General features: G+C 46.8%; 1 protein-coding gene across 1 annotated transcript in view; it reads right to left on the bottom strand.

Moving 5' to 3' along the window:
- The window catches only part of LOC139368776 (cadherin-4-like), a 544,653-nt gene extending 532,200 nt beyond the window's left edge, over window positions 1–12,453 (bottom strand). Inside the window, exons 1-2 of the mRNA XM_071108107.1 lie at window positions 12,243–12,453; window positions 9,939–10,050 (exon numbers count right to left, since the gene is read on the bottom strand). Of these exons, the coding sequence (XP_070964208.1) occupies window positions 9,939–10,050; window positions 12,243–12,299 (169 nt within the window). The 5' untranslated portion in view covers window positions 12,300–12,453. The remainder of the gene's footprint in view (window positions 1–9,938; window positions 10,051–12,242) is intronic.
- Window positions 12,454–23,208: the final 10,755 nt, after the last annotated feature.

Below are 23,208 nucleotides of genomic sequence, written 5' to 3'. Positions count from 1 at the left end.
AGCCTGTGTACCAGTGATGGCAGGTTGGAGTTGTAGGGCCTGTGTACCAGTGATGGCAGGTTGGAGTTGTAGGGCCTGTGTACCAGTGATGGCAGGTTGGAGTTGTAGGGCCTGTGTACCAGTGATGGCAGGTTGGAGTTGTTTGGCCTGTGTACAGCCTTGGCTTGTGTACCAGTGATGGCTGGTTGGAGTTGTTTGGCCTGTGTACCAGTGATGGCAGGTTGGAGTTGTAGGGCCTGTGTACCAGTGATGGCAGGTTGGAGTTGTAGGGCCTGTGTACCAGTGATGGCAGGTTGGAGTTGTACAGCCTGTGTACCAGTGATGCCAGGTTGGAGTTGTACGGCCTGTGTACCAGTGATGGCAGGTTTGAGTTGTAGGGCCTGTGTACCAGTGATGGCAGGTTGGAGTTGTTTGGCCTGTGTACCAGTGATGGCAGGTTGGAGTTGTACAGCCTGTGTACCAGTGATGTCAGGTTGGAGTTGTAGGGCCTGTGTACCAGTGACGGCAGGTTGGAGTTGTACGGCCTGTGTACCAGTGATGGCAGGTTGGAGTTGTTTGGCCTGTGTACCAGTGATGGCAGGTTGGAGTTGTTTGGCCTGTGTACCAGTGATGGCAGGTTGGAGTTGTTTGGCCTGTGTACCAGTGATGGCAGGTTGGAGTTGTAGGGCCTGTGTACCAGTGATGGCAGGTTGGAGTTGTAGGGCCTGTGTACCAGTGATGGCAGGTTGGAGTTGTACGGCCTGTGTACCAGTGATGGCAGGTTGGAGTTGTACGGCCTGTGTACCAGTGATGGCAGGTTGGAGTTGTTTGGCCTGTGTACCAGTGATGGCAGGTTGGAGTTGTAGGGCCTGTGTACCAGTGATGGCAGGTTGGAGTTGTTTGGCCTGTGTACCAGTGATGGCAGGTTGGAGTTGTTTGGCCTGTGTACCAGTGATGGCAGGTTGGAGTTGTTTGGCCTGTGTACCAGTGATGGCAGGTTGGAGTTGTAGGGCCTGTGTACCAGTGATGGCAGGTTGGAGTTGTTTGGCCTGTGTACCAGTGATGGCAGGTTTGAGTTGTAGGGCCTGTGTACCAGTGATGGCAGGTTGGAGTTGTTTGGCCTGTGTACCAGTGATGGCAGGTTGGAGTTGTACAGCCTGTGTACCAGTGATGTCAGGTTGGAGTTGTAGGGCCTGTGTACCAGTGATGGCAGGTTGGAGTTGTACGGCCTGTGTACCAGTGATGGCAGGTTGGAGTTGTTTGGCCTGTGTACCAGTGATGGCAGGTTGGAGTTGTTTGGCCTGTGTACCAGTGATGGCAGGTTGGAGTTGTAGGGCCTGTGTACCAGTGATGGCAGGTTGGAGTTGTAGGGCCTGTGTACCAGTGATGGCAGGTTGGAGTTGTAGGGCCTGTGTACCAGTGATGGCAGGTTGGAGTTGTACGGCCTGTGTACCAGTGATGGCAGGTTGGAGTTGTACAGCCTGTGTACCAGTGATGTCAGGTTGGAGTTGTAGGGCCTGTGTACCAGTGATGGCAGGTTGGAGTTGTACGGCCTGTGTACCAGTGATGGCAGGTTGGAGTTGTTTGGCCTGTGTACCAGTGATGGCAGGTTGGAGTTGTTTGGCCTGTGTACCAGTGATGGCAGGTTGGAGTTGTAGGGCCTGTGTACCAGTGATGGCAGGTTGGAGTTGTAGGGCCTGTGTACCAGTGATGGCAGGTTGGAGTTGTAGGGCCTGTGTACCAGTGATGGCAGGTTGGAGTTGTACAGCCTGTGTACCAGTGATGGCAGGTTGGAGTTGTAGGGCCTGTGTACCAGTGATGGCAGGTTGGAGTTGTACAGCCTGTGTACCAGTGATGGCAGGTTGGAGTTGTACAGCCTGTGTACCAGTGATGGCAGGTTGGAGTTGTACAGCCTGTGTACCAGTGATGGCAGGTTGGAGTTGTAGGGCCTGTGTACCAGTGATGGCAGGTTGGAGTTGTAGGGCCTGTGTACCAGTGATGGCAGGTTGGAGTTGTACAGCCTGTGTACCAGTGATGGCAGGTTGGAGTTGTACAGCCTGTGTACCAGTGATGGCAGGTTGGAGTTGTACAGCCTGTGTACCAGTGATGGCAGGTTGGAGTTGTACAGCCTGTGTACCAGTGATGGCAGGTTGGAGTTGTACAGCCTGTGTACCAGTGATGGCAGGTTGGAGTTGTACAGCCTGTGTACCAGTGATGGCAGGTTGGAGTTGTAGGGCCTGTGTACCAGTGATGGCAGGTTGGAGTTGTACCAGTGGCCTGTGTACCAGTGATGGCAGGTTGGAGTTGTACAGCCTGGCCTGTGTACCAGTGATGGCAGGTTGGAGTTGTACGGCCTGTGTACCAGTGATGGCAGGTTGGAGTTGTTTGGCCTGTGTACCAGTGATGGCAGGTTGGAGTTGTTTGGCCTGTGTACCAGTGATGGCAGGTTGGAGTTGTAGGGCCTGTGTACCAGTGATGGCAGGTTGGAGTTGTAGGGCCTGTGTACCAGTGATGGCAGGTTGGAGTTGTAGGGCCTGTGTACCAGTGATGGCAGGTTGGAGTTGTACGGCCTGTGTACCAGTGATGGCAGGTTGGAGTTGTACGGCCTGTGTACCAGTGATGGAAGGTTGGAGTTGTTTGGCCTGTGTACCAGTGATGGCAGGTTGGAGTTGTAGGGCCTGTGTACCAGTGATGGCAGGTTGGAGTTGTTTGGCCTGTGTACCAGTGATGGCAGGTTGGAGTTGTTTGGCCTGTGTACCAGTGATGGCACGTTGGAGTTGTTTGGACTGTGTACCAGTGATGGCAGGTTGGAGTTGTACAGCCTGTGTACCAGTGATGGCAGGTTGGAGTTGTAGGGCCTGTGTACCAGTGATGGCAGGTTGGAGTTGTTTGGCCTGTGTACCAGTGATGGCAGGTTGGAGTTGTAGGGCCTGTGTACCAGTGATGGCAGGTTGGAGTTGTACGGCCTGTGTACCAGTGATGGCAGGTTGGAGTTGTTTGGCCTGTGTACCAGTGATGGCAGGTTGGAGTTGTTTGGCCTGTGTACCAGTGATGGCAGGTTGGAGTTGTACAGCCTGTGTACCAGTGATGGCAGGTTGGAGTTGTACAGCCTGTGTACCAGTGATGGCAGGTTGGAGTTGTACAGCCTGTGTACCAGTGATGGCAGGTTGGAGTTGTACAGCCTGTGTACCAGTGATGGCAGGTTGGAGTTGTAGGGCCTGTGTACCAGTGATGGCAGGTTGGAGTTGTAGGGCCTGTGTACCAGTGATGGCAGGTTGGAGTTGTAGGGCCTGTGTACCAGTGATGGCAGGTTGGAGTTGTTTGGCTTGTGTACCAGTGATGGCTGGTTGGAGTTGTTTGGCCTGTGTACCAGTGATGGCAGGTTGGAGTTGTAGGGCCTGTGTACCAGTGATGGCAGGTTGGAGTTGTAGGGCCTGTGTACCAGTGATGGCAGGTTGGAGTTGTACAGCCTGTGTACCAGTGATGGCAGGTTGGAGTTGTACGGCCTGTGTACCAGTGATGGCAGGTTTGAGTTGTAGGGCCTGTGTACCAGTGATGGCAGGTTGGAGTTGTTTGGCCTGTGTACCAGTGATGGCAGGTTGGAGTTGTACAGCCTGTGTACCAGTGATGTCAGGTTGGAGTTGTAGGGCCTGTGTACCAGTGATGGCAGGTTGGAGTTGTACGGCCTGTGTACCAGTGATGGCAGGTTGGAGTTGTTTGGCCTGTGTACCAGTGATGGCAGGTTGGAGTTGTTTGGCCTGTGTACCAGTGATGGCAGGTTGGAGTTGTTTGGCCTGTGTACCAGTGATGGCAGGTTGGAGTTGTAGGGCCTGTGTACCAGTGATGGCAGGTTGGAGTTGTAGGGCCTGTGTACCAGTGATGGCAGGTTGGAGTTGTACGGCCTGTGTACCAGTGATGGCAGGTTGGAGTTGTACGGCCTGTGTACCAGTGATGGCAGGTTGGAGTTGTTTGGCCTGTGTACCAGTGATGGCAGGTTGGAGTTGTAGGGCCTGTGTACCAGTGATGGCAGGTTGGAGTTGTTTGGCCTGTGTACCAGTGATGGCAGGTTGGAGTTGTTTGGCCTGTGTACCAGTGATGGCAGGTTGGAGTTGTTTGGCCTGTGTACCAGTGATGGCAGGTTGGAGTTGTAGGGCCTGTGTACCAGTGATGGCAGGTTGGAGTTGTTTGGCCTGTGTACCAGTGATGGCAGGTTGGAGTTGTAGGGCCTGTGTACCAGTGATGGCAGGTTAGAGTTGTACAGCCTGTGTACCAGTGATGGCAGGTTGGAGTTGTACAGCCTGTGTACCAGTGATGTCAGGTTGGAGTTGTAGGGCCTGTGTACCAGTGATGGCAGGTTGGAGTTGTACGGCCTGTGTACCAGTGATGGCAGGTTGGAGTTGTTTGGCCTGTGTACCAGTGATGGCAGGTTGGAGTTGTTTGGCCTGTGTACCAGTGATGGCAGGTTGGAGTTGTAGGGCCTGTGTACCAGTGATGGCAGGTTGGAGTTGTAGGGCCTGTGTACCAGTGATGGCAGGTTGGAGTTGTAGGCCCTGTGTACCAGTGATGGCAGGTTGGAGTTGTACGGCCTGTGTACCAGTGATGGCAGGTTGGAGTTGTACAGCCTGTGTACCAGTGATGTCAGGTTGGAGTTGTAGGGCCTGTGTACCAGTGATGGCAGGTTGGAGTTGTACGGCCTGTGTACCAGTGATGGCAGGTTGGAGTTGTTTGGCCTGTGTACCAGTGATGGCAGGTTGGAGTTGTTTGGCCTGTGTACCAGTGATGGCAGGTTGGAGTTGTAGGGCCTGTGTACCAGTGATGGCAGGTTGGAGTTGTAGGGCCTGTGTACCAGTGATGGCAAGTTGGAGTTGTAGGGCCTGTGTACCAGTGATGGCAGGTTGGAGTTGTACGGCCTGTGTACCAGTGATGGCAGGTTGGAGTTGTACGGCCTGTGTACCAGTGATGGCAGGTTGGAGATGTTTGGCCTGTGTACCAGTGATGGCAGGTTGGAGTTGTAGGGCCTGTGTACCAGTGATGGCAGGTTGGAGTTGTTTGGCCTGTGTACCAGTGATGGCAGGTTGGAGTTGTTTGGCCTGTGTACCAGTGATGGCAGGTTGGAGTTGTTTGGCCTGTGTACCAGTGATGGCAGGTTGGAGTTGTACAGCCTGTGTACCAGTGATGGCAGGTTGGAGTTGTAGGGCCTGTGTACCAGTGATGGCAGGTTGGAGTTGTACAGCCTGTGTACCAGTGATGGCAGGTTGGAGTTGTACAGCCTGTGTACCAGTGATGGCAGGTTGGAGTTGTACGGCCTGTGTACCAGTGATGGCAGGTTGGAGTTGTAGGGCCTGTGTACCAGTGATGGCAGGTTGGAGTTGTAGGGCCTGTGTACCAGTGATGGCAGGTTGGAGTTGTACAGCCTGTGTACCAGTGATGGCAGGTTGGAGTTGTACAGCCTGTGTACCAGTGATGGCAGGTTGGAGTTGTACAGCCTGTGTACCAGTGATGGCAGGATGGAGTTGTACAGCCTGTGTACCAGTGATGGCAGGTTGGAGTTGTAGGGCCTGTGTACCAGTGATGGCAGGTTGGAGTTGTAGGGCCTGTGTACCAGTGATGGCAGGTTGGAGTTGTAGGGCCTGTGTACCAGTGATGGCAGGTTGGAGTTGTTTGGCCTGTGTACCAGTGATGGCAGGTTGGAGTTGTAGGGCCTGTGTACCAGTGATGGCAGGTTGGAGTTGTAGGGCCTGTGTACCAGTGATGGCAGGTTGGAGTTGTAGGGCCTGTGTACCAGTGATGGCAGGTTGGAGTTGTACGGCCTGTGTACCAGTGATGGCAGGTTGGAGTTGTACGGCCTGTGTACCAGTGATGGCAGGTTGGAGTTGTTTGGCCTGTGTACCAGTGATGGCAGGTTGGAGTTGTAGGGCCTGTGTACCAGTGATGGCAGGTTGGAGTTGTTTGGCCTGTGTACCAGTGATGGCAGGTTGGAGTTGTTTGGCCTGTGTACCAGTGATGGCAGGTTGGAGTTGTTTGGCCTGTGTACCAGTGATGGCAGGTTGGAGTTGTACAGCCTGTGTACCAGTGATGGCAGGTTGGAGTTGTAGGGCCTGTGTACCAGTGATGGCAGGTTGGAGTTGTACGGCCTGTGTACCAGTGATGGCAGGTTGGAGTTGTACGGCCTGTGTACCAGTGATGGCAGGTTGGAGTTGTACGGCCTGTGTACCAGTGATGGCAGGTTGGAGTTGTTTGGCCTGTGTACCAGTGATGGCAGGTTGGAGTTGTAGGGCCAGTGTACCAGTGATGGCAGGTTGGAGTTGTTTGGCCTGTGTACCAGTGATGGCAGGTTGGAGTTGTTTGGCCTGTGTACCAGTGATGGCAGGTTGGAGTTGTTTGGCCTGTGTACCAGTGATGGCAGGTTGTAGTTGTACAGCCTGTGTACCAGTGATGGCAGGTTGGAGTTGTAGGGCCTGTGTACCAGTGATGGCAGGTTGGAGTTGTTTGGCCTGTGTACCAGTGATGGCAGGTTGGAGTTGTAGGGCCTGTGTACCAGTGATGTCAGGTTGGAGTTGTACGGCCTGTGTACCAGTGATGGCAGGTTGGAGTTGTTTGGCCTGTGTACCAGTGATGGCAGGTTGGAGTTGTTTGGCCTGTGTACCAGTGATGGCAGGTTGGAGTTGTACAGCCTGTGTACCAGTGATGGCAGGTTGGAGATGTACAGCCTGTGTACCAGTGATGGCAGGTTGGAGTTGTACAGCCTGTGTACCAGTGATGGCAGGTTGGAGTTGTAGGGCCTGTGTACCAGTGATGGCAGGTTGGAGTTTTAGGGCCTGTGTACCAGTGATGGCAGGTTGGAGTTGTAGGGCCTGTGTACCAGTGATGGCAGGTTGGAGTTGTTTGGCCTGTGTACCAGTGATGGCTGGTTGGAGTTGTTTGGCCTGTGTACCAGTGATGGCAGGTTGGAGTTGTAGGGCCTGTGTACCAGTGATGGCAGGTTGGAGTTGTAGGGCCTGTGTACCAGTTATGGCAGGTTGGAGTTGTAGGGCCTGTGTACCAGTGATGGCAGGTTTGAGTTGTACGGCCTGTGTACCAGTGATGGCAGGTTGGAGTTGTTTGGCCTGTGTACCAGTGATGGCAGGTTGGAGTTGTAGGGCCTGTGTACCAGTGATGGCAGGTTGGAGTTGTTTGGCCTGTGTACCAGTGATGGCAGGTTGGAGTTGTTTGGCCTGTGTACTAGTGATGGCAGGTTGGAGTTGTTTGGCCTGTGTACCAGTGATGACAGGTTGGAGTTGAACTGCCTGTGTACCAGTGATGGCAGGTTGGAGTTGTTTTGCCTGTGTACCAGTGATGTCAGGTTGGAGTTGTGGGGCCTGTGTACCAGTGATGGCAGGTTGGAGTTGTAGGGCCTGTGTACCAGTGATGGCAGGTTGGAGTTGTAGGGCCTGTGCACCAGTGATGGCAGGTTGGAGTTGTTTGGCCTGTGTACCAGTGATGGCTGGCTCAGTGATTGTTTGCGATTGTGTTGACACCCCCTGCTGGCCTGATGACTTCACTGCTGCATACTGAACGTGTTCACAAGCAGCTCTCGCACTCGCTGACTCAGCCAGGCCTCTATGTAGCCAATACAAGACTAAATTCAGAGACCCCTTATCTACCTCACTCCCACTGTGATCACCAGCTAAAGCACACACATACCCACACTTAATAAATGCATGGACACAAACACATCGACTCCCTCCCATAACACACTCACATAACACTGTTATAACACCATTGAGAGTTATTCCTCTGACAGAAAAATGTCCAAATACCTTGAATGATAACTAAACTACACAGAACAGAACAGTATAAATCATGACACAATATTTCCCTCATGAGAAAAACACATCTGTATAATTCCATCTGACATGAAAATGATGATATCTACTTAATGATGTCTGAAGTATCACAGTGCAAGATGATATCTACTTAATGATGTCTGAAGTATCACAGTGCATGATGATATCTCCTTAATGATGTCTAAAGTATCACAGTGCAAGATGCTATCTACTGAATGATGTCTGAAGTATCACAGTGCAAGATGATATCTACTTAATGATGTCTGAAGTATCACAGTGCAAGATGATATATACTTAATGTCTGAAGTATCACAGTGCATGATGATATCTACTTAATGATGTCTGAAGTATCACGGTGCATGATGATATCTACTTAATGATGTCTGAATTATCACAGTGCAAGATGATATCTACTTAATGATGTCTGAAGTATCACGGTGCATGATGATATCTACTTAATGATGTCTGAAGTATCACAGTGCAAGATGATATCTCCTTAATGATGTCTAAAGTATCACAGTGCATGATGATATCTCCTTAATGATGTCTAAAGTATCACAGTGCATGATGATATCTCCTTAATGATGTCTAAATTATCACAGTGCATCACAGTGCAAGATGATATCTCCAGTGCAAGATGATATATACTTAACGATGTCTGAAGTATCACAGTGCATGATGATATCTACTTAATGATGTCTGAAGTATCACAGTGCAAGATGATATCTCCTTAATGATGTCTAAAGTATCACAGTGCATGATGATATCTCCTTAATGATGTCTAAAGTATCACAGTGCATGATGATATCTCCTTAATGATGTCTAAATTATCACAGTGCAAGATGATATCTCCTTAATGATGTCTAAAGTATCACAGTGCATGATGATATCTCCTTAATGATGTCTAAAGTATCACAGTGCAAGATGATATATACTTAACGATGTCTGAAGTATCACAGTGCATGATGATATCTACTTAATTATGTCTGAAGTATCACAGTGCATGCCAGAGACTGGATCCAGCTGTGACTCTAACAGGCCTCTAAGAGTAAAAGTTAACAGTTCAGCTGTCTAAGATACAGCAGACTGACCCACAAAAGAGCTATTGTGTGGCCCCCAGCACAACAATGCAGCTTAGTGGTGCTACGAGGTAAAACCATTGGGATCAATAGAAGATTCTAATTAGCCTATATTGGCAGGAGCCCTGCGAGATTAGACACAGGATGTCGATTCGATTTCCTGCACTATCGGCTATTCAAACTAAGTTGATTCACAGAGAAATTGCTAAAATGGCTAAAAGTCAAGACAAACATGGTGGTGAGGGTGGTGGTATTGGTGATGATGGTGGTGTTGGAGGTGATGATGATGGTGGTGTTGAAGGTGGTGGTGATGGTGATAGTGTTGGAGGTGGTGGTGCTGATGGTGGTGATGATGGGGGTGGTGCTGATGGTGGTGGTGATGGTGGAGAAGGTGATGGTGATGGTGATGGTGGATGATGCACATCAGCAACGTGATCATCTGCATTAAATGTCCTCACAACAGTGAGGGGGGTATTGTGTTTGAATGTTCAAAAGTAAACACTACAGCAGTGAAAAAGTGATATTTGTTTCAATTCATTGACAGACAACCAGAGAAGAACAAGAGAAGATTAAAGATGTTTTCATTTGCTAAAGCAGTGTTGAGCCCAGCATTGCAAAAGTGATACACTGACATACACTGACCCTGCAGCTCCAGAAAATAACATCTCCACAAAGCACACTATAGCCTTCTGCAACGGATCCTGTGTGTGTATGTGTGTGTGTTTGTGTTTGTGCGTATGCGTGTAATGCATGTGAATGTATTTTTATAAAATGTTGAAATAATGTAATAATGCGTGTAACAACGTAATCAACCTCAAATAAAAAGCTATTCAAATCCCTGCACATCTGTACACACACTCCACCACTGCAAGCCTTGATGGAGTGAGGCATGCTCTGTCTCGGAAAGTGAGTCGAACTCACGAGGCACCACAAGAAACGAAGCAAACGCCATTATCCAGATTTCCTTTCACTGTCATTAAAGCGGGGAGCAGCTCGTGCGCTCGCCTTCCGCTCTCTCCGCTGAAAGAGAGAAGTGAAAAGTTAAAGAACTTACCTTGAAGTATGCTCCGGCCTTGCAGTACATCCCTTGAAATAAGCACAGAGTAAAAGCTTTGTGAGAAGCCAGGTCTGCAGAGGGCTTTGGACGCCAGCTTTCCATTAGTCCTCTGGGAGAGAAAAGAGAATACATTGTTGGTGAGACATCTAGAAACATGGAATCCATTGATTCAGTTGCTTCTCTGACCCTGGAAGTTGAAGGAAAGTGCTTATGCCTTGGCAGCAGCTATACAGGAGAGATAGAGAGATTACCATGGCTCCCCTTCCACCACTGGGCTTGTGAATGTGATCTATCTGCTGCCGGGGCATTCAGGTGAAATAAATACACAGTTGTATGGCAGTGAATATCAAGACAACATAATACTTTTCAAATAATCAGGAGAGAACAAGGCTTGTTTGACCTAACACTCTCCCCATTGTCCATTCCAGTCTGGGAATAGGACAGGGGGAGCAGACATAACAGATATGGGCACTCAAGGGATTTGGAGTGTGTGGCCGACATGGATGCGCACACACACACACACACACACACACACACACACACACACACACACACACACACACACACACACACACACACACACACACACACACACACACACACACACACACACACACACACACACACACACACACACACACACACACACACACACACACCTAATTACCACAACAAAGGTATTCCCTTGGTGGCTGCAGAGCTGATCCACCCTGCTCCAGATCTCCCTCCGCCACCATCAAGGGGTCTGCCTATATACTGGGACTCTGAGCCCTATTCAATCCAAATCAGGGATCAGTTTTGATTAACAACTTTATAGACAAATTCCAGGGCAGCATTAAAGCAGGTTGGATTGAATGTGCAGCTGAGTATTTGTGTTACACATTTTAAATGTGCTTTTAATTAATTAAACACTAATTCAACATACATTTGTCCAATACATGAAAGTTGTTTTTATTTATCCTGCAGACCCGGTAGACTAAGTACTAGCAGGCGTGGTTTGGTAGGGTCCTCACTACAGGGGGCAGTGGAGGTATCTACTGGAAGCAGGTGGAAGCTTATCTGATCTGAATTTTCTCTCCACTAACTGGGAATGACACTCAAACTGCCAGAGGGCACAGAGAATTTAATGAGGGCTCATTGTGTGGGATAAATGATGCTGCCTCCACACGCACACAGACATCACAAACACACCAGTTGAGTGTGTGTGATACACGTTAGTTACAGTGGAAAGCTTCAGCCCCATTTAAATAACTTTAGAGCTGTACTATGGTGATATCCATACCACACATCTGTCACTCCTGGTAGCCTAATGACGATGATAATTCAAGCGTACCATGGAAATACCAATGCATCTATCATTTTCCAACAATGCGGAATCCAGGCGACCCTAGAACACGCCGCTGGGCTAGAGGAGGTAGACTGCAAGTTATGTGTGGGGAAGACAAAGCCCGACTGCGCCCTACTATAAGCCGGCAACACCAAGCAAGTTTGGAACACCAAAATGGTCCCTCTTACTGGATTGCGGAGAATGTAATTAGTTATTGACGTATAGCAAATTAAACATTCGCCTTTTTATACTTTAAGGCTATATTTGGAGCTGGACATATGACATTAGTAAAATATTTGTTTCAATAAAGTTGGCTCATATAACAAACGAGTTAAGGATAGGAAATTCCTTAAAACAAAAGCTGAATATTCCTAATAGCCTAAGTAGCTAACTAGTTGCATTAGCGAGTGGAATTTGTGAGGTTTCGCGTTAACGTTAGACTAACAGCTCCGTTAAAATAAGGAAATTAAAAAAGACAGCATTTCGCACCATTATCACTCGCTCAATGAATATCTCGCTCAATGAATATCAAGGAAAGTAACAAGATAATACATTGCCCATGTAAGGGTATCTAGTGCACGGCATCAATTCAGTCAGAATTTGATTGAGGGGTAAAGCGGCGGTGAGAATATTCATAAATCATTTCCTCCAGCCTACGCTTTACGCTATACATTATTTGTGTTAGGCTAATACGAAATGCTTTGAGACCAGGTTGAGTGTTGTGTGAGAAAACGAAAGACAGTTCTCATTCAATGGCAGATCTTGTTGGGGAATAATATTAAATATAAAGGCTGACGTTGCGCTTCGAAAAGAAAGCACTTGTGTTGGAGAACAAGTCAGTCGAAATAGAATAAACAAGTTCAGGATCAACCCAAAACATTTTAACTGTCTCTAAAAATGTACGCTCTGTAACACTGTGAGCAGCATAGGAACGAAACACTTCCATAATGTTATAGTAAAATGGGAAATCTCACCCAAAACGTGGCCAGTTGTAAGGCTGCTGTCAGCATGAGAATGGAGACAGTTTTCATCGTTGCAAGCAAGCGGAGGCTGCTTGAGCTGGAAAAGGCTAAAAGGCTCGTATTTCTTCTCTGGTAATTGTATAATTTCCCCGCGGTGTGATAGCTGGTTTGTTCCCCCTGTGCTCCGCACTTCCAGTGGTAAGCTCTTCAGAAGTAGAAAGCCCGTCCCTACTTCCCTCGCTCTCTCATCTGCAGGTGAAGAGCGTTGCTCAGCTCAGCACCAAAGAGCGAAGGCATCGAAGCCAGCGTCACTCCAACCCCTCCTCTCGCCCGGCGCCGGAGAATCCCACTTAAAGACACACAGTGGAGTGGTAGTTAAATCAAGCAACCTGATTCTCTGGCTTCCGCTATTGCCCTAACGTTGGATGAGAGTTTCCCCTAATTACCGTAAAGGGGACACACGAGTGATTTGTTCGCTAACCCTAACAATTTTCTTAACCCTTTTCCTCAGTTTCCTAACCTGCTGCGTAAATTCGAACCTGAAAGTCACTTCGGTAGCGAAGTGGCGTGAAAATAGTTTTTCCGTCTGTAAAGGTTGAGGTAAGCTATTCATATTTATTATTCCAATGCTATACTATCGCAATTCTCCACTTGCATCGTGTGTGTGTGTGTGTGTGTGTGTGTGTGTATGTGTGATATGTAATAAATAGGTAATTGCGGTAATAATATAAAATGTTGAGACTAACAAACCATCACAGTCAACCATATTCATTGAAATGGTAATGTTACAGATATCATATGCACTGTGTCCACTACTGTCCGTGTGTATTGGTGTTCTCAACATTCTCCTAATATTCTCCTAACGTGGCATTTACCATAAAATGCTTATACCGGCTGCGCTCGTGCGCTGTCGTGCATACATGTATTTTGCCTCCCCACACCAAACGCTATCACGACAAGCAGACGCTCGTTGGCGCATGCTAGCAGTGTGGGTGCAATCATTGAATAACATGGATTTCTACATTTCATTTGCGATGCACGGGACATGTCAGGTCTGGTCAGCATGTTGCAAAATAAATGTAGAAATCCTTGTTATTCAATTATTGCACCCACACTGCTCGTGCTGCGACACCATATAAGTTAAATTATGAAAAAGCGATCACCATATAAATTAAAGATGAAAAAGCCTGGAAGGAGGAGAGGTGACTAGAAACGATTCGGTTGGCCGTTTTATGTGTGGATTAATTGTCTGAGTAGAGGTCCTTGTGCATTTCAGGTAAAATAACAACTACATTTTTATATCCCAGGACAAATGAGCTAGCAACAGCAAGCTAGCTAAATAGGAGAAATTAACGTTAGCTAGCAGGTGCAAGCTAATATTACGAGCTAAATTGCCATACATGTTTAATGATTTTCGACCTGTCCCCAAATTAATGTCATTGGTTCAGAGTTTGTTTTGATATTTTAACCTGCGTGTCGAGATCGCGTTTGTTGTGGGGGGGCAAAATACATTTATGCATGATAGCACACGATGGCGCACGCGCGCAGCCGGTTTCGGTTCCGTGTTACCTGCTTAACTCCCTACTTTACTGATCACAGCTGGGGTGGTTTATTATGTCACCTTATATTATTCAAAACACTCCAGTAATCTCCTGGTAAACATGGAGACAGCCTGGGACTAATGGCAGAATGACAGAGTAGTGGAGACAGGTGGCATTGCGCTCAGACCTCAGTAAGCACTTTCTCAGGGGCCAAGTCGCCCCAGCTTTACTCATAGTAATGATGCATTCATTACCCAGGCCGCCATTGGGATGCTAGACATGTCCCCCACACACACACACATACACCCCCACACACACGCACATACACATAGACATACACACACTCACACAAACACCTAGCTGGAATTGACTGATTAGGCAGCAATTCTGTACCCCCCTTGCGTCTCTCTCTCCACTCAGCTTGGAGCCCATTAATGCAAATTACAGCCAAAAACAAGAGACAACAAAAAAGATCATGTGAAAAAGTAGGCTTTTACAACAGGTAGATTTCTGATTTTAAAAAACTACTGTGCTGCCAAATTTTTCTCTCTTTCTGTTTCTCTCACTCACTCTTAAATTCTGCCATTAGCTACTGCTGTAGTTCTCCACTGACTCCCTCCACAGTATCTGTTAATAGGGAGAGCGAACAAGTCAACACAGTGGCACTTCCATGGAAAGGTGGATCCCTCCGGAGGAGAAAAGGGAATCAGGATATGATCCCATCTATTCCAGTATCCTGTGTCACTGCCTGGGCTTGACCCAGCAGGCGCAGTGCTCAGACGATGATGGATTCAGAGACTAGTGGACAGCTCTGGAACAAACACAGGGAGAGAGTAGGGATATTTCAGGCATGGGGTAACAGGGTACGCCATTGTTCGATTTCCCACAGTAGAAACAAATGCAGCTGGATAACCTTAGCGTCAGGGAAAGGACATGGCGCCCAATCATACTGAGACAATATAAAACTTGACCTCATGAAGTTGAGAGAGTATTGTGTAACCAGAAAGCATTAAAAGGTCTACATGGGAGATAAATGTGGGTTGGTAAGAGTGTGACATTGTGCCGTCGTTTTGTAATCATATTTTTCTTAGCGTTATGGGACTTGTTTAAGTTGTATAGTGACGTGTCATAAAAATCTGTCTTAACTGTCAGACTTCCTTTACTACATGTTTGCAAACACACCCTCACACACAGACATACACAGACATACACCCTCACACACAGACATACACAGACATACACCCTCACACACAGACATACACAGACATACACAGACACACACAGACACACACAGACATACACCCTCACACACAGACATACACAGACACACACAGACATACACAGACACACACAGACATACACAGACACACACAGACACACACAGACATACACAGACATACACCCTCACACACAGACACACACAGACATACACAGACACACACCCTCACACACAGACATACACAGACACACCCTCACACACAGACATACACAGACACACACAGACACACACCCTCACACACAGACACACACAGACATACACAGACACACACACAGACACACACAGACATACACAGACACACACAGACATACACAGACACACACAGACAGACACACACAGACATACACTTATCAAAAAAAACGGTTCCAAAATGGTTCTTCGCCTGTCCCCATAGCGGAACCATATATGTGTATATATATATATATATATATATATTTAAAAAAATTTTTTTTTTAAATTATTCTACAGATCAGGTAGAGGGCAGAACATACGGATCCCCTACCAAATCAAACCCACCCCAACCCCACCATGCTCTAACAGAGCCCCACCCCAAAAACAGACTTTAAGCAGGCATGATATACAATGAGTAATATAATCAAATATAACAAAAAAAATACAAAGCTATCATAAAACAAAAAGTAAAAATAATGATACAAATTCTCCTTTTGGGTTGGTTTATGGAGTTGTAAAATTAACTGGGTCCATGTCTTCGGTATGACGCTACAAGCTTGGCACACCTGTATTTGGGGAGTCTCTCCCAATCTTTTCTGCAGATCCTCTTCAAGCTCTGTCAGGTTGGAAGGAGAGCGTCGCTGCACATCTATTTTCAGGTCTCTCCAGAGATGTTTGATCGGTTTCAAGTCTGGGCTCTGGCTGGGCCACTCAAGGACATTCAGAGACACTTGTCCCGAAGCCACTCCTGTGTTGTCTTGGCTGTGTTCTTAGGGTCGTTGTCCTGTTGTTCTGTACTTTGCTCCGTTCATCTTTCCTTCGATCTCACAGTCCCTGCCACTGAAAAACATCCCCACAGCATGATGCTGCCACCACCATGCTTCACCGTAGGTGTAACCAATGTCAAATGGCTAGCTAGTTAGCGGTGGTGCGCGCTAATAGCGTTTCAATCGGTGACGTCACTTGCTTTGAGACCTTGAAGTAGTGCTTCCCCTTGCTCTGCAAGGGCCGTGGCTTTTGTGGAGCGATGGGTAACGATGCTTCGTGGGTGACTGTTGTTGATGTGTGCAGAGGGTCCCTGGTTCGAGCCCGGGTAGGGGCGAGGGGACGGACTAAAGTTATACTGTTACATAGGGATGGTGCCAGGCTTCCTACAGATGTGAAACTTGGCATTCAGGCCAAAAAGTTCAATCTTGGTTTCATCAGACAAGAGATTCTTGTTTCACATGGTCTGAGAGTCTTTAGGTGTCTTTTGACAAACTCCAACCGGCCTGTCATGTGCCTTTTACTGAGGAGTGACTTCCATCTGGCCTCCAGCACTCTAGTTATACTAATAGGAGGCTCTGGCATGGAGCGTTATTTCACTCATTCAGGGGAGGGTGTTTTTCCCTTACATTACAATCAAACACATACTCACACACATGCATTAATGCACAAATGTAGAAGCGCACACGCACACACATGCACTCAAAAAGGCTATTTGATTGCATTTCCTATTTGATTTGACCTTTAAGGTTTTTGGGGTCTGTTTTCCAGACTTGTGGACTCTAGGACCTGACTCTATCCCTTCTTCAGATGTGATGTAGTACATGGGATACTCTGTCATTCAGCGTGGGACGGTGAGTAAATTCCTCCATTTAATTATCGGAGCCTTTGCCCAATAAAAATACCATCTGGGTGCTAGCAATAGATTAGTTTAAGGCCATACAAAATTATTAAACCATTCCCAGTGAAAGAGTCTCTGTCCCCCTTTAAAAGATTCAGACTTTTTATGTTTGTTACAAAGCTAGAGAATGCTGATGCACTGGGCACCAGAGCCTGTGCCCCCTGGAACACCACGACAGGACGCCTACCAAGGGTCAGGAGAGGGGGAGGGATCTCCTGTCTGACCCCCGACGACCACCCTCTCTGCCCAAATGGTTTATTCATATACCAGGCTACCAGTATGAGAACAGACACAGGGCAGTGTACTATGCACAGGGCTTAACTCCTAACATGGCAGCCTGTGAGGTACTGGTACTGTAGCTATGGTACATTTACTGCATAATACCACGACCTACTGGAGGGTCAGAGCACAGCGGGCAAACTGTTTGAAATGACAAACTCAAAGACAAATCCTCACACACATAGGTAGACCGACAGTACAGCAAAGTATTTCTCATAGTGTCGACACATGCCCTCCAGAAATCCAAACCCAGGAACATATGGCTGCATCTCATTCAGCAGACGCTGCTCACCTCCAATCCACCTTAGCACATTACTTTAGGGGCTAACACATACACAGACATGCGCATACATAGAATTGACATGAACGCACATGCACACAAACACACACACAATTAATTATTGATTGATTGATAAACAGATAGATGGATACCGTTGAAGTCGGAAGTTTACATACACTTAGGTTGGAGTCATTAAAACTCGTTTTTCAACCACTCCACACATTTCTTGTTAACAAACTATAGTTTTGGCAAGTCGGTTAGGACATCTACTTTGTGCATAACACAAGTAATTTTTCCAACAATTGTTTACGGACAGATTATTTCACTGTATCACATTTCCAGTGGGTCAGAAGTTTACATACACTAAGTTGACTGTGCCTTTAATTAAACACCTTGGAAAACTCCAGAAAATGATGTCATGGCTTTAGAAGCCTCTGATAGGCTAATTGACATAATTTGAGTCAATATGAGGTGAACCTGTGGATATATGTCAAGGCCTACCTTCAAACTCGGTGCCTCTTTGCTTGACATCATGGGAAAATCAAGAGAAATCAGCCAAGACCTCAGAAAAAACATTGTAGACCTCCACAAGTCTGGTTCATCCTTGGGAGCAATTTCCAAACGCCTGAAGGTACCACGTTCGTCTGTACAAACAATAGTACGCAAGTATAAACACCATAGGACCACACAGCCGTCATACCGCTCAGGAAGGAGACGCATTATGTCTCCTAGAGATGAACGTACTTTGGTGCGAAAAGTGCAAATCAATCCCAGAGCAACAGCAAAGGACCTTGTGAAGATGCTAGAGGAAACAGGTACAAAAGTATCTATATCCACAGTAAAACGAGACCTATATGAATGAATGCCAAGTGTCACGTCTGGAGGAAACCTGGCACTATTCCTACGGTGAAGCATTTTGGTGGCAGCATTATGCTGATGGGATGTTTTTCAGCGGCATCAACAATAACCCTAAGCACACAGCGAAGACCATGCAGAAGTGGCTTCGGGGCGAGTCTCTGAATGTCCTTGAGTGGCCTAGCCAGAACCCCGACTTGAACCCGATCAAACATCTCTGGAGAGACCTGAACATATCTGTGCAGTGATGATCCCCATCCAACCTAACAGAGCTTGAGAGGATCTGCAGAGGAGAATGTAGCATCATACCCAAGAAGATTCTAGGCTGTAATCGCTGCCTAAGGTGCTTCTACAAAGTACTGAGTAAAGGGTCTGAATACTTACGCAAATGTGATTTTTCCTGGGTTTTTTTCTTATATATTTGCAGAAATATTCTGTGTAAATCGATGAGGAAAAACAACAATTGATTCCATTTTAGAATAAGGCTGTAATGTAACAAAATGTGGAAAAAGTCAAGGGGTCTGAATACTGTATGTGTATTTCTCAGGGGTATGACATTAGAATTGTAACCAGCTCTGCAATGCTTGTTTGAAAAAGAGAGATACTTTGAAAAAGGTTTCATTTTCAATTAATCAAAAATTAGACATGACAATGTTTTGCACTCTTCATGAATAATCTATACAACTTGTAGACAAGCTTTTTGAATGGATAAAAGATACCGTATTCATTTTGCTCTCTGAAATCAAATAAAAAGTACAAAAATCAATAACTTCACATTAAGGTTGGTCTCTCTGAACAATTTAGCAATTACCCACAGTATATTTCACAACCACTTAAAAACGAATTCACAGAAACAACCACTTTCTTGAAGCCCCTCTGAATGAGGAAGAGCTCCTTGTTAAGGGATCATCCCAGAGGTCTAGTCAGTCAGTACAGCTCTCACATTACACCGGCTTCAGGAAATCCTTAAGACTTCAGCCACCCAAGCCATAGACTGTTCTCTCTGCTTCCCATGGCAAGCGTTACCGGTGCAAGTCTGACACCAACAGGTTTCTGAACAGCTTCTATCCCCAAGTCATAAGACTGCTAAATAGCTAACAGAATGGCTACACGGACTATCTGCGTTGAACCTTGTATTTGTATTTTTGCACTGTCTCTATGCATACTCACAGGACTCTACACTCTCAGGCACACTGACACGCCAACACACACATAACATGCACACACATTTATGCTGACTCTACACAACCGCACACCTACTCACATGAAATCATAATTTACTCTGCTGCTGCTCTGTTTATCATATATCCTGATGCCTAGTCACCTTACAGTACATATCTACTTCTAGTGATCCAGTATCCCTGCACATTGTAAATATGGTACTGGAGCTGACCCTGTATCTCGTATGCTTACTTACTTTCTCATGTTCTTCTTATTTCTTATTTTTATTTCTTGTGTGTGTTTGTTCTACTTTATGTTATTCTTAGTATTACATTTATATTGATTACTGCATTGTTGGGTTTGGAGCTTGCAAGAAAGGCACTTCACTGGACTTGTGCACCTTACATTAAAACTTGAAACTAGACTGCAGGCTCCACGGCTGCAGGCTCCACGGCTGTATGCTCAGGTGTCCCTGAACGATGCCACTCAACTAGAGGATCCTTCATTCATCATCGTCCGCAGAGCGTGGAAATTAAACCCCAAAAACGAAGCAGTTTTCCAGCGTCTTAGATTCTGGGGCCAAGACACTTCATCAAACAACAGATCATCAAAACACACTTTGTAAGAAAAATTATTTCCGCAGATGATAAAACCAATTTTTCAAAGACTAAGTATAATGGAATTCATGAAAAGGCAATTTCACCCTTGGGTAGAAATGGGGCAGCCCAGTACGGGTATGTTTGGTTTTTTGTAAAGTTGATTTCCTTATTGTAAACACAGTGCTAGTGCCTACAGTACATTGACACTCCATTGCATCTCTAGTGTGTGTGCATGGCAGTGCATGCTGCAAGCATTAAAGCTTCTTTGTGAGTGTCTTAGCTGTTCAAACAGGGACCAGGGATAGACACACACATTCCTCTGCTATGTCCATCAGTCATTATCTGGGTAAAGTAATAAACTGTGTTTTTTTGTGTGTGTGTGTGCATGCGTGTGTTTGTGTATGTATATGTGTGTATGTGTTTGTGAGCGTGTGTGAATGTGTGTGTGTGTGTACGCTCATGTGTGTGCCACCCACATAGCTACAGTATACACTGACTGCACAGAGAAAGCTTTAGTCATGCTGTGCTGGATCCATAGATTTACATATCTTTAGACTCAGGACCTTGACACAATAAGACAGAGAAAAGCTTCACCTTGTCCTACCTGCTAGGGATTATTTCTCCACTGTTTACACAAGTCAGAGGAGGCCTTGATTTCCTCCAGACTCAGAGGATGTACAAATCAATGCTTCATCATTACGTATCTGCCCTAAAATGACCCTTGGAAAGATATCATATGTACTGAGTTTATTCAAAAGACCAGACCTTCGTATTGGAGAGACAGCATCTCAGATTGAACATGCATTTTAATTATATGAGTTTCATCTGGCCATGTATGAGTGCGCGCAACTCCAGAGATCGAGATTAAAAGCCTTGTAGCAAAGGAAAATATTGACAATATCCCCTGTTGCATTTCATTAAGTCATTCATTAAAGCGTTCTAACATGACCATGTTTAATACAACCCGATCTCATTCAATGCCTTCTGTTCTCAGAGGGCAAATTACTCTATTCAATCCGTTTCCCCCTACATAAAGACACGCTGTGCCAGAGTCTGCCGTACTAGTTAACCTTTCGGACGTGCGTTCAAGCCCCGTTTCAGCCACTTTCCTGCCCCTGCCCCTCTACTTTCTACTGCCCCTGCCCCTCTACTTTCTACTACCCCTGCCCCTCTACTTTCTACTACCCCTGCCCCTCTACTTTCTACTGCCCCTGCCCCTCTACTTTCTACTGCCCCTGCCCCTCTACTTTCTACTACCCCTGCCCCTCTACTTTCTACTACCCCTGCCCCTCTACTTTCTACTACCCCTGCCCCTCTACTTTCTACTGCCCCTGCCCCTCTACTTTCTACTACCCCTGCCCCTCTACTTTCTACTACCCCTGCCCCTCTACTTTCTACTACCCCTGCCCCTCTACTTTCTACTACCCCTGCCCCTCTACTACCCCTGCCCCTCTACTACCCCTGCCCCTCTACTACCCCTGCCCCTCTACTACCCCTGCCCCTCTACTACCCCTGCCCCTCTACTACCCCTGCCCCTCTACTTTCTACTACCCCTGCCCCTCTACTTTCTACTACCCCTGCCCCTCTACTTTCTACTACCCCTGCCCCTCTACTTTCTACTGCCCCTGCCCCTCTACTTTCTACTGCCCCTGCCCCTCTACTTTCTACTACCCCTGCCCCTCTACTTTCTACTACCCCTGCACCTCTACTTTCTACTACCCCTGCCCCTCTACTTTCTACTACCCCGTCTACACTTTTCTACTGTTCTTACCATAACAGTAAAATAGTTAAATCGGACATCCGATCTCCTTAAAAAGACAGGGCAGAAGGACTGATTCATCTCTTTCTGTTATTATGTAGAAAGATGGGGTGATGACCAGTCAGTTTAAACTACTACTACATCCTTCAAGTGTATAACACCATGGGATACATAACTCTAAACATATCTACATGTTGCGTAGGCCCACATTACATTGTCACAAGGGTTGTTAGCAAAAATAAGACTTTGAAGTTGCATTCCAAGTAAACCTGCCCAAAACCTTCAAATGTCAAAATGTGAACTCTGCAAACACTTAGTGAGTGAGTTTTCCATTAGTGTTATTCTGCGCACTCTTGCAAATCGGTTTCATGATCGGTTACCTGCCTATATTCTCACAGGGAGAAGTGGGTTACGGCTGAATGGAAAGTAGAACAGGTTTTTTGGCAGGGTTCCATTGTGCCACAGACAGTAGTTCCATATCCTATTTATCAGTGACCAGCCTTCATCACTTCATTCATAATAACACACTGATCATTACAAACCAACTTAGCTACCTTGATAAAATGTGGTGCAGACTAAACAGTCAAGCCATGCCAGAATCAACTTCTTGTAACGGTTTTCTTGATGAGAAGGAGAGTCGGACCAAAATGCAGCGTGTAGAGTGCGATCCATATTTTAATGAACAAACGTAAAACACGAATCAATGCAAACACTACAAAATAAAGAACGTGATGAACGTAACGAAAACCTAAAACAGCCTATCTGGTGAAAAAAAACACATAGACAGGAACAATCACCCACAAACACACAGTGAAACCCAGGCTACCTAAATATGGTTCCCAATCAGAGACAATGACGAACACCTGCCTCTGACTGAGAACCATATCAGGCTGAACATAGAAATAGACAAACAAGACATGAAACATAGAATACCCACTCAGATCACACCCTGACCAATCAAAACATAGAAAATACAAAGTAAACTATGGTCAGGGCGTGACAGTACCCCCCCCCCCAAGGTGCGGACTCCGGCCGCAAAACCTGAACCTATAGGGGAGGGTCTGGGTGGGCATCTGTCCGCGGTGGCGGCTCTGGCGCTGGACGTGGACCCCACTCCATGACAGTTTTAATCTCCCTCCTAAACGTCCCTAAATAGGTTACCCACCACAATGATAACATGGGACAGAGGGACAGCTCGGGACAGAGGTAACTCGGGACAGATAGGTAGCTCAGCACTGAGAGGAAGCTCAGCACTGAGAAGAAGCTCAGCACTGAGAGGAAGCCCAGGCAGGTAGTAGAAACTACCAGAACCTGGCTGGCTGGCGGTTTCAGCAGATCCTGGTCGACTAGCAGATCTGGGAGAATCTGGTCGACTGGCGGATCTGGGA

Source organism: Oncorhynchus clarkii, chromosome 16 (genome assembly GCF_045791955.1).
Source record: "Oncorhynchus clarkii lewisi isolate Uvic-CL-2024 chromosome 16, UVic_Ocla_1.0, whole genome shotgun sequence".
NCBI classification, from domain to species: Eukaryota; Metazoa; Chordata; class Actinopteri; order Salmoniformes; family Salmonidae; genus Oncorhynchus; species Oncorhynchus clarkii.
The sequence above is the reverse complement of the archived record's forward strand: the minus strand, read 5'-3'. Positions and strand labels throughout refer to the sequence as shown.